General features: G+C 34.0%; 1 protein-coding gene across 2 annotated transcripts in view; it reads right to left on the reverse strand.

Moving 5' to 3' along the window:
- The window catches only part of Frg1 (FSHD region gene 1), a 22,170-nt gene extending 19,203 nt beyond the window's left edge, over positions 1-2,967 (reverse strand). Inside the window, exons 1-3 of one of the 2 annotated variants that reach the window (XM_015486075.2) lie at positions 2,872-2,967; positions 2,637-2,757; positions 1,056-1,126 (exon numbers count right to left, since the gene is read on the reverse strand). In XM_015486075.2, the coding sequence (XP_015341561.1) occupies positions 1,056-1,126; positions 2,637-2,698 (133 nt within the window). In that variant the 5' untranslated portion in view covers positions 2,699-2,757; positions 2,872-2,967. The other variant, XM_015486073.2, reaches the window with a different exon arrangement.
- Between the last annotated feature and the right edge of the window lie 12,656 nt (positions 2,968-15,623).

Genomic DNA, 15,623 nt, shown 5'->3' on the forward strand with positions numbered 1-15,623 from the left:
ACCCCACCGACTGTAGATCGTAGCCAACTTTTTCTTCTATCAGACAGCGTGTCTCTGATTTGATATCAAGCTCCTTGATCCATTTTGAATTAACTTTTGTGCATGGTGAGAGAAAGGGATTCAGTTTCATTTTGTTGCATATGGATTTCCAGTTTTCCCAGCACCATTTGTTGAAGATGCTATCCTTCCTCCATTGCATGCTTTTAGCCCCTTTATCAAATATAAGATAGTTGTAGTTTTGTGGATTGGTTTCTGTGTCCTCTATTCTGTACCAGTGGTTGGGGTGGTTTCTTTTTATAGTTAAATATTTACCTTTCAACACAGTAATTCCACACCTACAAGTATTCCCAAGATATTTACCCTAGTTTTAGAATTGCTGATTCCAAAAAAATGTGCAATTTTCCAGAACTATACCATTTCCTACTTTTACATAGATTTAAAGCAGGCATAAATTAAGAAAAGCCAGAATACAACTTGCCACATTGTAAAAGTAAAGAAATTTCTTCTTAAGTACAGGTATGGAGAGGATAAAACAACTAAACAGAGAATTGGCTCTTAAATGTGTTTGGGTCCATTTATTCCTAGTACTATCTACAGGATATCTACATATTCTATTCTGTTTAATTAGGAGTTTCATTCATTTTACTGTTTACAAAATAGTTATTTTTACTATGATTATACTTCCTTGAGAGACAAATTATTGATTTCTACAAATAAACTGCATAGATGTTCAAAGAAAATAATTTGGTTAAATAAACTTATCTACAGTAGGTCTTTAAAATGATGGATAAGAAGCTTTGCCTACTAAGGAGTTTAAAGGTGCCTACTAAATCCAGAGTCACACTTCCTCTCTCCTGCACATTGTTCTGATGATGAAGAAAAATCATCAGTGACATCTACTGGGCTCACAAATATGAGAAACCTTCAACTCTAAGTATATATGAGCACTTTCAGACAAAAATTAATAGGTCATAAATTTCTACCTAGGAAATTATTTAAAATGGAATCTTAACAAATGCTAAGTTTTCTCAGAATAAAGTACTGAAATGACCCACCAACAATATCAAGTTGGGTTTTTTCATCGTCTTCTCTCTTTCTCTTCTTATCTTTGCTTTTTTTCTTCTTACTATGGGAGAAAAGTATGATAAATGAGTTTAGGCATATTGTTTTGGGTGTTAAATGTCACTAGATATAAGCACAGAAAAGTCTTAAAACTGTATAAAAGGCCTTCCTCATCCTGTCACTTCTTAGCTCTATAATTTCAATATTATAAAAAGGTGAATTTTATGGTATACAAATTATGGTATACAAATTTCCCTACACAGTTAATAACCATAAATCATCATTAAAACCTCCTTTCATTTGGCTCTATTTATTTCTTTGGTCACGTGTTATATTATGTAATCCTCATAATTCTTTACCAGTATCAACAAATACAAGGAAACTCAGATTTTAATAATAAAAAACAAGGGTGATTAAAAAAAGTTAATATGCGGTGCTTAGAACAATACTTGGTACACAGCGCTACACAGATGCTAATTACAATTGATAATTATGAAAACTATAAAACACATTTGTTTGCCTTTTAACCATAAAGGAAGTTTTCAGAAGTTAACTCCCCTCTCCTCCCTGCTGAGTCAGACAGTAAAAGTTTCAAAGAAAAGAAGATTTAGGGTAAATTTTTCATAATACCAGGCCCCTAGCAAGAGTTCTCAAGGCAGTGACTTCAGTTAGCTCCTTGACACACTTTCCTTTTTACCTAAAAATGCCCAAAATTCTTTTTATCATTCAACATTTGTATAATAATCAAGCAGACAAATCTACCGGTTCAAAAAGAAATGCAGATATGAATGGACATGTGTCTTTCCCTACACAGTTAATAACCATAAATCATCATTAAAACCTCCTTTCATTTGGCTCTATTTCTTTCTTTGGTCACTGTGTTATATAATTTAATCCTCATAATTCTTTACCAGTATCAACAAATACAAGGAAACTCAGATTTTAATCAATTTGCCACTAATTACAAACTCCATAAATCGGTGCATTCCCCGTTTGAGCTCACATCTCTATCAAAACCCATATCCTTAATCACTGTGTAACTCAGCCCAGTTTCCCCTTGCATATTACGTGGGAAACAATCATGAATCTTTTTTCTTTATTAAATCATTTATTCTATTTTATTATACATGGTGGCAGAATGCAATTCATTTCATATTACACACAGAGCACAATTTTTCAAATCACTGATTGTACACAATTATGAATTTTTATGGGGAAGAGAGGCAAAGGTGAAAACTAATTTCTCCTAAAAGCCAGTTATCGTTATGACATACGGGAACAGATTAGGGCAGACCCATCATATAGAGGTCGGAACGAGGCCTCCCTCTTAACACGACGCTCCTGGGCTACAGGTCTCCACTTTTCCCGTCTTTTTTCCGGGACGCTACAGCTTGGTCGCCTCTCTGCCAACTTGTCTGCCCCCAGCTCTGCACAAGTGCCGCGAACTGAGTCGCACCCTCTGTACAGCTCAAGGGGCTAAAAAGACAGAACTCTAGGACTTCGAAGGGACTCGCCCGCCGCGGGGACGCGACAGAAAAACCGAGAAGCCTCCTGCCCGAGCTTCGGGGTCTCACCTCTTAGCCTTCGTTCCCTTCAGCACAAGTTTGGTGGACTTCACATAGGAGTATTCGGCCATGGTTCTGACAAGGCTTCTGTAGCAATTAGTGAGACCTGGCTCAGGACAAATTGCTTAGGCTGTAAGAAAAAGGTGGAGCAGAAGCAAAAGTAAGCACTCCCTGAGAACTTATGAACCCGCTACAGTCAAACTCTACTGCGGGATACCCTCTACGTTTACACCGGAACACTGACTTTCGGAGAGGAAAATCTGCTTCCTGTTCCCTGTCGGGGAGCTACGGCAGCTGCAGAGGACCTAACTACATCAGCATTCCTTTGAGCCCTCTGGTGGAATTCCCGGATGTTAGGGCTTTTATACTTTGTTTCTACCCTATGCCCTGCCTTGAGGTAACCAGAGAACAGCGCCTCTAGTGGATGCCGGCAGTATCATAGCCGTCGTAAGCTCCTCCTGCTACTGAGACAGCCTCACGCTAGGTTTCAGGAGGTAAGTGATGAACCAGAGGGTAGAGTGACTCAATTAGCCCTCCCCGCGCACTGAACACAGTTTTAGTGAATTTCGTACAACTGGTCTGAACCTTATGTAGACCTCGCAGTTTGTATATTTACATAACCTCAGCTCTTTCCCCGCCAGAAAACTGGGAACAAAGTATGTATGCGCATGTCAAAATAAATCCTTTGCATGGGTCTTAGTGGCACTGCATGGGGCCTGTGCTAAGATTTTAGAATACAGTTCTTTTTTTGACAACTCTCCTCTACATTCAGCCTGCTTTTGGTCATTATTTATTACCTTCAGGTAATTAAAAAATGTATTTGTCCAAATTTTAATTTAATTTAATGTTTTTTTGCAAGAGAGTTAGCCTAGTAAAAGTTACTCCATCATGACTGACTCTCCACTTATTGGTTCTTTGCTCAATCAAGGACCTGGGATTTCCTAGATACAGATAAAAAACTCTGACATCATAAATAAAGAAATAATTAAAATAAATATGTTCCTACACAATGAACATTCAGAAAATATGCTTGAATTCTTAAAATGGAATCATCAAACCAGATTACCCAGTATCCACTCAAATACAAAGGTAGAGTTCCTATTTGGTCCTTGTGTAGATTGATGAGTCCATGGCTTATCTTCAGTTAGCCTTTGAAGGAACTATAACCCTATGCTAACTTCTTATAATTAAGAATGTGCTGCTTAATACTACATTTTATTGGCCAAATTATTATAATGTGATAGTTTTCATGCTGTGATTAAAAAAACATCAAAAATGTCTCTCTTTTTATGATAGTCAGTGCTACTATCACCGGAAGAAGCTCAATGCACATAAGCTCCATTATAATTTTAGGCTTTCAAATGTTGCAGTTCACTCATTTAATGTAAAGATTAGAAACAAAATGAGGAAAAGAGTGACATCATACCTTTATTATCCCTTTCCTTACTTATTTCCAGTTTTTAAGAAAGCACATGTTTAATTATGGGAATATGATGGTATTAAGGCACATTTTTCCTCTTGATATTTCTTGTGCTTATAATACTGCATGCAGCAAAATCTCTGGCACTATTTGTTGTGTTTCTGTTTTATGCTGGTGGAAGGCTGCTCTTAAATTTTACTGAGGCTTATTTTCTGTGATGGAACAAAATAAACCTCCTTTCCATTTAGTCTGTTTCAACACAGCCTCATATTTCATAAAATACAAGTTTTATTTTCAGAGTGTGATGTGAGGACTTACAAATTAAAATCTGCAGGTGGTTGTTTTTCTTACAGTGTCTTTCTAGTTTAATCAATATTCCAGCCAGAAAATCTCCTTTAATGATTTGAAATGACACCAGTGCAGCTTTATATGTCATCTGATACAAACACAAAGTAATCTTGTAAATTCATTATTTTGTATTAACAAGTGAATATCGTATGGGAAAACAATTATTTCCTGCAGTATGCTTGTGACAGCTGCAGAACCACTCTTTGCTCCATGAGTTCTCAATGAGCTCTACTCATTGTTTGCTTAGAAGTTTGTGAAAATACTATTGTTTTCCAAATTACACATAAACCAGATATTTACATGCAAGTATATCAATTGACATTAAACTGACCTGTTTTGTTACTATTACTGAATTTTATTTCACAGCATTTTTTGGAGTATGCCTGACTTACAAAAAATGCACACATTTAATGAGTGTACAAGTTGGTAAGTTTGACAAAGGAATACATTCATGCAAATCTTTCCATAATCAAGATAGTGATTATAAGAAACACACATACATATACCTAGTGAAGCCTATATTTGCATGGCCCTATGGGAAAAAAAGAAAATTAATCATCTTTTCCCAAGGATTCCCTTCCCAACTCATATGTGTGCAACCTCCAGGTAATAGGACCTCTAAGCTGGAATATACTGGTCTCCTGAAATGGATAGTAAAGAGGACCACTATGGGTCACCTGTTAAGAATGCTGTGGCACTGCCAGCCCATAGTGGGAGTTGTCTCCTTTATATCCTTGCTCGATTCACCTCTGGCCCATTGACCTTTACTATCCCTGAACCTGTGACATTGACTGTCACAAGAGGCAGAAGGCCACAGCTGTATAAGCACCCCAGCAATACCATCTGACCCCTGCTTCGGGCAGCAGATGATGGTTGTCATGGAGCAACTGCATTCTTCTTTATGAGAAATCTTCTTCTCCTTTTCTACCTATGTATAAGTATTCTTTCTTTCATAATCACTATTTAGATTTTCATTTATGCCCACAAATCATAGATACATACAATCTACCAACTGAATCAAGTGTAAACTGAAAATCAAAATCATTAATGACTAAGGAGATCAAATTAATCACCAAAAATCACCCAACAAAGTAAAACACAGTATCAAATGGATTCACTGGTGAATTCTACCAACATTTGTAGAATTTGAATCAATCCTTCTCAAGCTATTTCAAAGAAACTGAATAGAACACTTCTAAACTCGTTTTAAGAGGTCACCTTTATCCTGGTATTAAACCTAGGCAAGTAAAGTGTAAGAAAATAAAATTATAGGTCAATAATACTGGATGAAAATAGATACAAAAATTCTGAACAAAAGGCCAATACTCAACAAAATGCAAAATTCAACAGCACATTAATATGATTGTTCACCATGATCAAGTGGGATTCATCCTAGGTATTTAAGCATGGTTCCATATATGCAGACCAATAAAAGTGAAGGGGAAGAAATTATATGATCACTTTAATGGACAAAAAAATAGCATTTGACAAAAATTTAACATTTTTCCTTCATAAAAATTCTCAGCAAATTAGATATAGAGGTAATGTAGGGAAACCCATAAAAAGTCACATATCAGAAGTTTACAGTTAACATGATATTCTATGGTGAAAAGTTAAAAGCTTTTCCTCTACAATCAGGAACAAGAAAAGTGCCCAAGAAATCCTGGCCTAGCTGAGAACAAGAAAGAAAGGACATCCAGTCATAAAGGAAAAGGTTGAATTATTTCTATATGTTGATGTCCTCACATGCAGAAAACTCTAAATACTAAACCAAAAACTGTTAAGACTTATATTTTAAAATTGTGTGATATGAAGTAAACATACAAAATTTGTTTTGTATCTATATGCTAGTACAAAACTATCTGAAAAAGAATTGAAAGAAATCCCATTTGCAATAGCATAAAAAACTAGTTAAAATAGACTTACTGAAGTATAAATTCATGTGATAAAATGATAAAATATTGTTGAAAGAAATAGAAGACACAAATATATCAAAATATATTTCATGCTCATGAATTGGAATAATTAATCTTGTTAAAACCTCCATACAATTAAAAATGATTTACAGATTCAATGCAATCCTTCCCCAAATTTCATTTTTTACAGAAATATAAAATATGATCTTCATATTTCTATGTAATAACAAAAACTGAGATGAACCAAAGTAATATTGAAAAGAACAAATCTAGAAACACCATACTCTCTGCTTTCAAATTATATCAAAAAANGCTGAGCCTCAGCCCCAACCCCAATAATAATTTCTTATATAAAATGTAAATATTACATCTAAGAAATTTCACATCATACCCAGTTCCAACTGTGGAGTACCCTCAGTTTTTTCTTTAATATTTAAAATATTACTGGTCGATTTGTCATATGGTATGAATAAGAAATGAAGGATGCATAGTCATCTCACATGTCTAAGGACACTTTCTACACTTCCTTCAGCTATTTTGCCCATCCCCATTGTTGTAACTTATACCCACAAGTTCAGAGGATTGACACTAGAGTGTCACAAGTTAAAGAATAAATTCATTGATTTCCATTTTTCTTCTCATATTTCTCATCTCACATCAAACCCCAAAATAGGAGGGTTTCACTTTGAATTAAAAAAAAAACAAACCATGACTTCCATTTTCATCAGTATGGTGGATTAGATACCATGAAACCACTAATTTACTGGACAAAATATTTTAATATCCTCTCTTGAAGACTTTTTATATATCCCATCACTGCCTCTCAACCTTTCTACCTATTGTTACCCCCTTTTCCTTATTTGTATTACTTTTGACTCTTCCATGAAAATGTCCCTCTCTTTTTTTTAGATCCCAAACAGAGAAAAAGCAAGAACCCTCAGAATGTGTACTAAAGCTACCTCTCACCTGAATATTCCTGCCGAATCAAGGACACCTGGAGTTTCTGTTTGGTTGTGTTCCTAAGATAAAGGAGGTAGGAGGTAGGAGCCTGGGCTCATGAAGCAAGGAACCTGTGACTATACCTTTGGGGTAACAGTGAATGAGCCATAAATCTTACTGCATAAAGAGGAGATAAGACAGAAATGTTTTGTCTTTTACTAGGGCAATGAGTGGTAGAGAAGGAAAAAAGAGCATCCCTGAGATGTAACTACTAGATGGCTTCAGGTGAGTTTGCCATCCAAAATCACATTACATCTGATTGAAAACAAAACCTCAATTTGAGAATTGAAATCAAAGTTGTCTCAACTGGTATTGCCTTTTTGACTTTAAACTCTATAAAAACAATACTGAAGAAAATAAGAAGTTTACAGTTAAAATACATAAACAAACAAGGTGCCAATAGTGAGGACCAGGAGAAACATCCAAACATTAAATAGAGAATATTATTAAATACTATTCATAATGTGTTTGGGCAAATAAAACTTAAGCTAAATATGACCCAGAATTATGACATTTGTTAATGTCTAGGATATTTATGGAAAAATGTAATAACTTAAATAAAAAATAATTAAAAATTCACTGGATGAATATCATCTTCTGAGAAGGGCCTGTTTAGTTCCTTGGCCCATTTATTGATTGGGTTATTTGTTTTTTGGTGTTAAGATGTTTGAGATTTTTATATATCCTAGAGATTAGTGCTCTATCTGATGTGTGTGGTAAAAATTTGCTCCCATTCTGAAGGTTCTCTATTCACCTCACTGATTGTTTCTTTTGCTGAGAAGAAGCTTTTTAGTTTGAATCCATCCAATTTATTGATTCATAATTTTATTTCTTGTGCTATAGGAGTCTTTATATATTTATTTATATTATTTATTTTTATGTGGTGCTGAGGATCAAACCCAGCACCTCTTCACACATGCTAGGTGAGCACTCTACCACTGAGCCACAGCCCCATATAGGAGTCTTATTAAAGAAGTTGGGACCTAATCCGACATGATAAAGATTTGGGCCTGCTTTTCCTTCTATGAGGCACAGGGTCTCTGGTTTAATTCCTAGATCCTTGAGACACTTCTCAGAAGATGATATACAATCAATCAACAAATATATGAACAAATGCTCAACATCTCTAGCAATTAGAGAAATACAAATCAAAACTACTCTAAGATTTCCTCTCGCTCCAGTCAGAACAGCAGCTATTAAGAATACAAACAACAATAAGTGTTGATGAGGATGTGGGGAGAAAGGCACGCTTATACATTGCTGGTGGGACTGCACATTGGTGCAACTAATATGGACAACAGTATGGAGACTCCTTGGAAAACTTGGAATGGAACCACCATTTCACCACCTATCCCACTCCTCAGTTTATACCCAAAGGACTTAAAAACAGCATGCTACAGTGACGCAGTCACATTAATGTTTATATCAGCACAATTCACAATAGCTAAATTGCGGAACCAACCTCAATGCCCTTCAATAGATGAATGGATAAAGAACCTGTGAGACGTGTGTATATATATATATATATATATACACACACACACGTACACATAAACATATATATTCACACACACACACACACACACACACACACACATATATATATATATATATATATATATATATACACACATACACATACATACATACACAATGGAATATTGCTCGGCAATAAAAGAGAAGAAAATCATAGCATTTGCAGGTAAAAGGATGGAGTTGGAGAATACTAAGCTAATTGAAGTAAGCCAATCCCAAAAAACCAAATGCCAAATGTTTTCTCTGATATGAGGATGCTGATCCATAATGGGGATGTGGGAGCAGGGAGCATAGGCGCAATGGAGGAACTTTAGATAGGGCAAAGGGGAGGGTGAGGAGGGGAGGCAACAGGTGGGTAGGAAAGGCAGTGAATGAGATGGACATCATTACTCCGAGTACATGTATGAAGACATGAATGATGTGACTCTACTTTGTGTTTAACCAGAGACATGAAAAATTGTGTTCTCTGTGTGTGCTGTGAATTGAAATGTAGTCTCTCATATATAACAAATTAGAATAAATAAATAAATTTAAAATAATTCACTGGATGGATTGAACATCAGATAGATACAGAAAAGGATAATGAAGTAGAGGATATCTTATTAATATATGACTCCTAATACTGTTCACAGACACAGGGAAAGATGATGAACTAGAGGTCAAGAGATGTGGAGAGCAGAGTGAGAATGCAAAATACATGCTCAGTTGAAGTACAGAATGGACGTAATAGATTGGCTGGGAAAGAGATGTGTGTGTATATATATACACACAGAGATAACAGCTGAGAACATTTCAGACAACAAATCTTGGAATCCCAGTGAGGCCTAGGCATGATAAGTAAAAACCACACATAAGCACATTGTGGAGAAACTGCAGAAGTACATAGGAAAAAAAAAAAAAAAAACCAGCCAGGGAGAAGTGATTTCCCACGATTGCTGGCTTCTCACCAACAGGTGTGAAGCCAAAGAGAGCAGAAGGGTATCTTCCATGAGCTGAGAGAAAATAACCAATATAGAATGCTATATTCTAGGATACTGTTTTTCCAGACTAAGAAAGAGCTAAAGCAAAATAAAGACATTGTCACATAGGTAAAAATTGAGATAATTTATTACCAATAAATCATCAATTAAAAGAAATTATAAAATTCTAGGTAGCAGGCCAGTGATGCCAGAAGGAAAATCAGAGGTGTAAGAAGAAATAATAAATAGCACAAAAAAGTGAGTAAAGCTAAGTGAAACTGAGTAAATATAAAAGAATTGTAATTGTTAATTTATATAAAATATTGGATTAAAATAACAATTGAGGCTTTGCAATGATTGGAATTAAACCATTATAATGCCCTTAGTTTGTTCCAGAGGAAAGAAAAACTGTTACCTTAGACTGTGGTAAGAAAGCAAATTAAAATACTTATCATAACTATTAAAAGAAGAGACACCGAGCAAAAAACATTCAATCAGTAGACAGGAAAAACTAAAACAAGAAAAAGGAGGAAAATATTAATCCAAAAGAAATACGTAAAGAAATTAAAAAATATTCATCATCACAGTGAAAGTAAAGGAAAAAAAAGTTCAATTGGATTTTTAAATATCTAACAAAAATTGTTTAAAGTGATGCAAGAGTTAAAAAAGTCAATGAATAGAAAAAAGATGTACTAAGAAAGTATTATAGCTATGAGTTATAAATTCAAAACAAAAGAAATTGTTAGAAGTAAATCTGATTACTATGTAACAATAAAAGGGTCATTTCAATATGAAGATAAAACAATTTATTTTTTTTTATTTTTATTTTTTGAGATAGGGTGTTGGTATGTTATCTGGGTTGACCTTGAGCTTGTAATCCTCCTGTCTTAGTTTACCAAGTAGCAGGAATTACAGGCGAAGATAAAGCAATTCTAAACTTGTATGCACCTTAACATCATCTCAGAATATATAAGCAAAATTTAAAGAACTACAAGGAGAAATTGGCAAATCTATCAATCATGGTAGATTTGTAACATACCTCTCTCAATAATTGATAAATCAAGGAGATACAATTCAGAGACTTGAGTAGCATAATCATCAAGTGTGACCTAACGGTTGCATATAGAGCATTTTACATAACAATAAGAGAATTGCCATTCTTTTCAGGCATTTGGACCACATACAAAAATTAACTCCACGCTTGGTTGTAAAGTTAATCTTCAAAAATAAAAATGGCCTAACAAAGACCATATGTTCTTCAAAATGCAATTAATTTAGATAAAAATGTATTATTAAAAAATAACTTACAAAGTTGACTTATACCTTGTGAATAATATCTCTGATACATATGAAGTTGCCTCCTTTTTGATTTTATAATATATAATCAAGAAATAAAAGAGAGGAAAGCTGGTGTAGTGGTGTGTGCCTATAATCCCAGCCACTGAGGAGGCTAAAGCAGGAGGATCACAAGTTTGAGGCCTGTCTCAGCAATTTGGTGACACCCTGTCTCAAAATAAATAAATAGAGGGCTGGGGATATAGCTCAGTGGTAGAGCACCCTGGTTTCAATCCCCAGTACTACAAAAAATAAAACACAAAACAAAAAGAACCAAAAGAGAGGGTATAAATAACAATTTTACATATGAAAAAAATGAATGTAAATACAGTTCTGTGCAGATTAATAACAAAGGATTTCATGAAAATCTAAGTAACATTTGAAAGCTTATATGATACTATAATTTCCTTAAAAATATATTTTATCAAAACTAATTCAAGAAAAAATTAAAATCCTGAATGATTTTATAACCATTACAGTAAATTAAAGCAGTATTTATTAAAACATTTCCTAAAGAAAATATGAGGTCAAGAGAAATGAATTCTATCAACATTTAAGGAATAGGTAAATTCAAACGCTTTAAAAGAACACACACACACACACACACACACACACATTTCAATTTATAAGGTTAGTATAACCTTGATACCCAAACCAGAGGGATATAATTGAAATAACAAAATGTAAAAGGAAAAAATTATAAGCCAAGTTCACTGATGAACAAAAACAAATATTAGTCAACTATTATAAAACACAATAAGCCATGATTGTCAGTCATACTGGCAATGCAAATTTGGTTTATTATTTTAAAATTAATTGATTTCAGTTGTCATAATAACACTTAAAAGAAGCAAACCATATGATCACCTCCAGAGAAAAAGAAAAAAAAAGCCTGATGATTTCTTTTCAACATCCATTCAATCCATTCATACATATTTTTAAAAAACAAAATCTTACATAAATAGTATAATTATGAGAAACTGAACGCTTTCCCTTCAAGTCAGGGACAAGACAAGGATGCCCTAACATCCTCCTATTCAAATTTTTTCTGGATATTCTAAAAAATACAAAAGGATAATATGAAGTATAAAGTATAAGATTTGAAGAAGAAGAAAAGATGTTACTATTTTCAGATAATATGACCATTTATATAGAAAACCTGAAAATCTACACATATATTTTTAAAAATAAAAAAATTTATCAAGACTGCTGGATACAAAATCAATACAAGAAATAAATTTCTGTACACCAGCAACATTAAGAAAATTTTACAGCATTAAAACTTTGAAATATTTAGGAATAAATATTTTGTATCAAAGATGTAGTAAATTCCATGTGGAAAATTATGCAATTTTTTTGAAAGACTATAGGAGACCTTATTAACTGAATACTTTTAGATAAGAAGACTCAAAATTATAAAGACATCAATTCTCCTCAGATCTACAGCTTTGCTTAGAACTTGACAAGCAGATTTAAAAATTACTTGGAAGAGCAAATACTTAAAAGTAATCCATAGATATCAGAGGAGAAAGCTGGAGAGAGTTTTTTTTCTCTGCTAGTTATTATGACATTATTGACCAGGGTAATTAAAATAATTGACAAAAACTTAGACGAGTGCAACCAATAAAAAGTTCACAAATATAGGAAATTGGACTTTTGATAAAGCAGACACTGCAGACGGAAGGAGGGGGTTGGGGGGAGAAGAGTGATTATTAAGGAAATGGTGCTGGAATGATTGTATCTTTATAGAAAAAAACATTTAATTCTGAGTAGATTAAAAACTTCAATGTGGAAAACAAAGCTATAAAATTCCAGAAGTCAGAAGAGATGAAAAAATTTATTACCCAGATAAGGGAATGATTCATTAAGAAGACAACATAAATAATAAATTCATCTGTATTATAATTAAAAAATGGTTATTCTTAAAAAGACTCAGTCAGTTAAAGAAGAAGAGCAGTCCTTAAACTCTTCGAAAAAGTAGATGAAGAAAATACTTTTAAATTGTTTTTATGAGGTTAGTATTTCCTTGATTTAAAAGCCAGACAGATAGCACAAACCAGAAAACTTGCAGGCCAATATCTCAACATGAATGTGGAAATCCTCTACAAAATACTAGCGAATGGAATTCAATGGCACATTAAAAGGATTATACCTCATGAGAAGTAGGATGTATACTTGGGATTCAAATTCAAGGATGGTTCAACATACGTGCAAATCATTAGTGTGATACACTATATCAAGAAAATGTAGGTGATAATCACATTATCTCTTCAATACATGTAGAAAAAAACACTTGAAAAAAAATCAGCACCCTTTCATGATAAAATAACTCAACAAATGAGGTATAGAAGGAACTTACTTGAACAAAATAAAGGCCATAGTGAAAATGTCACAGCTAACATCATATTACATAATGGAAAACTGAAAGCTTTTCCTGTAAGAGCAGAGCAAGACAAGAATACTCGCTTGTAACTGTTGTTCAATGTAGTACTAGAGGTCACGGTATTGCAATTAGACAAGAAAAAGAAATAAAAGTTATCCAAATCAGAAAGGAAGATGAAAAATTATCTTTGATTGAAAATGACATGATCTCAAATAGAGAAAACCTTAAAAACTCTGGAACCCCTCCCCAAAAAACACTAAAAACACTAAAATAAAACTAAACACAATTGTTAGAATTAATACACACATTTAGCAAAGTTGCAGGATGCAAAATCAACACAAAAATCAGTCACATTTCTATACACAAACAACACTTTATCCAACAATAAAACTAAGAAAATTTCCTTTTATAATAGCATCAAAAAGAATAAAATGGTCAGGAATAAATTTAATCAAAAAGGTAAAATAGTTATAAAATAGAAAAGAGTTTCTGTTATTTTAAGATGGAACCACAAAGATCACGAATAGTCAAAGCAATGTTGAGCAAGAAGAATAAATCATTCTTTCTGACTTCAAATATATTATGGAGCTACAATAATTAAGACAGTTATGATACTGGCATAAAAACAGATACATAGACCAGTAGTTCAGATAGATTGATTAGTAATAAACTCTCATATGTATAGTAAATTGATCTTGGATAAGGGTGCTAATATTACACAGTGAGGAAAGGACAATCTCTTTATAAATTGTGTTGGGAAAATTGTGTATTTGTATGCAAGGGTGAAATTGAAATTGGACACATGCCTCACACCATACACAAAAATCAGCTCCCAATGAATTAAAGACTTTAAACAGAAGTCTTGAAACCATAAAACTCCTTCAAGAAAACATAGGGGAAAAGTGCTCGTTGGCTTTGATTTCTTGGGTATGACACCTGAGTGTAGGCAATAAAAGCAGAAACAGACAAATGTGATTATATCAAACTTTAGAAGCTTCTACACTTGTAAAAGAAAGAACAAAATGAAAAGGTAATCTACAGAATGACAGAAACTATGTGAAAACCATAAATCTGATAGAGTTAATATCCAAAATATGTAAAAAACTTGTATAACTCAGTAGCAAAAGCCCAAATAACCTGATTAAAAATGGGCAAACAAGTTTTCTATGGTTTGAGTGTGTCTCCCAAGAATTCATAGGTTAGGAGTTTGGGTCTTAGTGTGGCAGCGCTGAGAGGCAGTGGGACCTTAGGAAGTGGGCCTAGTGGAAAATCCTTAGGTCACTGTGGGACCTTCTCTTAGAAGGGACAGGAGCTCTTGTGGGACCTTTGAGCTCTCACAAGAGTGTTGTGAGCTAAACTCCTGAGTTGCTCTTTGACTTCTTATTTTGAGATGTGATCTCTTTCTTCCCGCATGCACTCCTGCCATTGCCATCCACCTTGAGGTATTGCAGCCAAGGGAGACCCTTGCCAGAACTTGTGTCACCATGCTGTTTGAACTTTCAGTCTCCCAAACTGTGAGCTAAAAAACCAATTTTTTTAAAAAAATAAAGTTAACCTTCCTCAGGTATTTCATTATATTAATGAAAAAAATGGATTAAGAACTAAATGGCCATTTCTTCAAAGAAGACATGCAAATGGGCATTGGACAATATGAAAAGGTATTCAGCAGCACTAATCATTAGGGAAATGCAAATGCAAGCTACAGTGAGATGTTATCTTCCAGTAAGACAGTTATTATAAAAAAGACACAAGATAACAAGTATTGGCAAGAATGTAGAGAAAAGGAAACACTTGTGTTCTTCTGGTGGAAATGTAGATTAAGAAAACATGAAAAACAGAATGGAAGTGACACAAATGATAAAAAATAAAACTACCATATAATCCAGCACTTCAGGGTGTGTGTGTGTGTTGCAATCAGCCTCCAGAAGAGATATCTGCATTCCAATGTTTGTTGCAGCATATTCACCATAGCCAAGATATTGAAACAACCTATATGTTCTTTGATGGATCAATGGATAAAGAAAATTTAATATATATGTAAAACATCTCAGACTTAAGAAGGAAATCCCACCATTTGTGACAGTGTGGATTGAGTGGAAG

Source organism: Marmota marmota, unplaced genomic scaffold, assembly GCF_001458135.2.
Source record: "Marmota marmota marmota unplaced genomic scaffold, marMar, whole genome shotgun sequence".
In the NCBI taxonomy this organism is placed as follows: domain Eukaryota; kingdom Metazoa; phylum Chordata; class Mammalia; order Rodentia; family Sciuridae; genus Marmota; species Marmota marmota.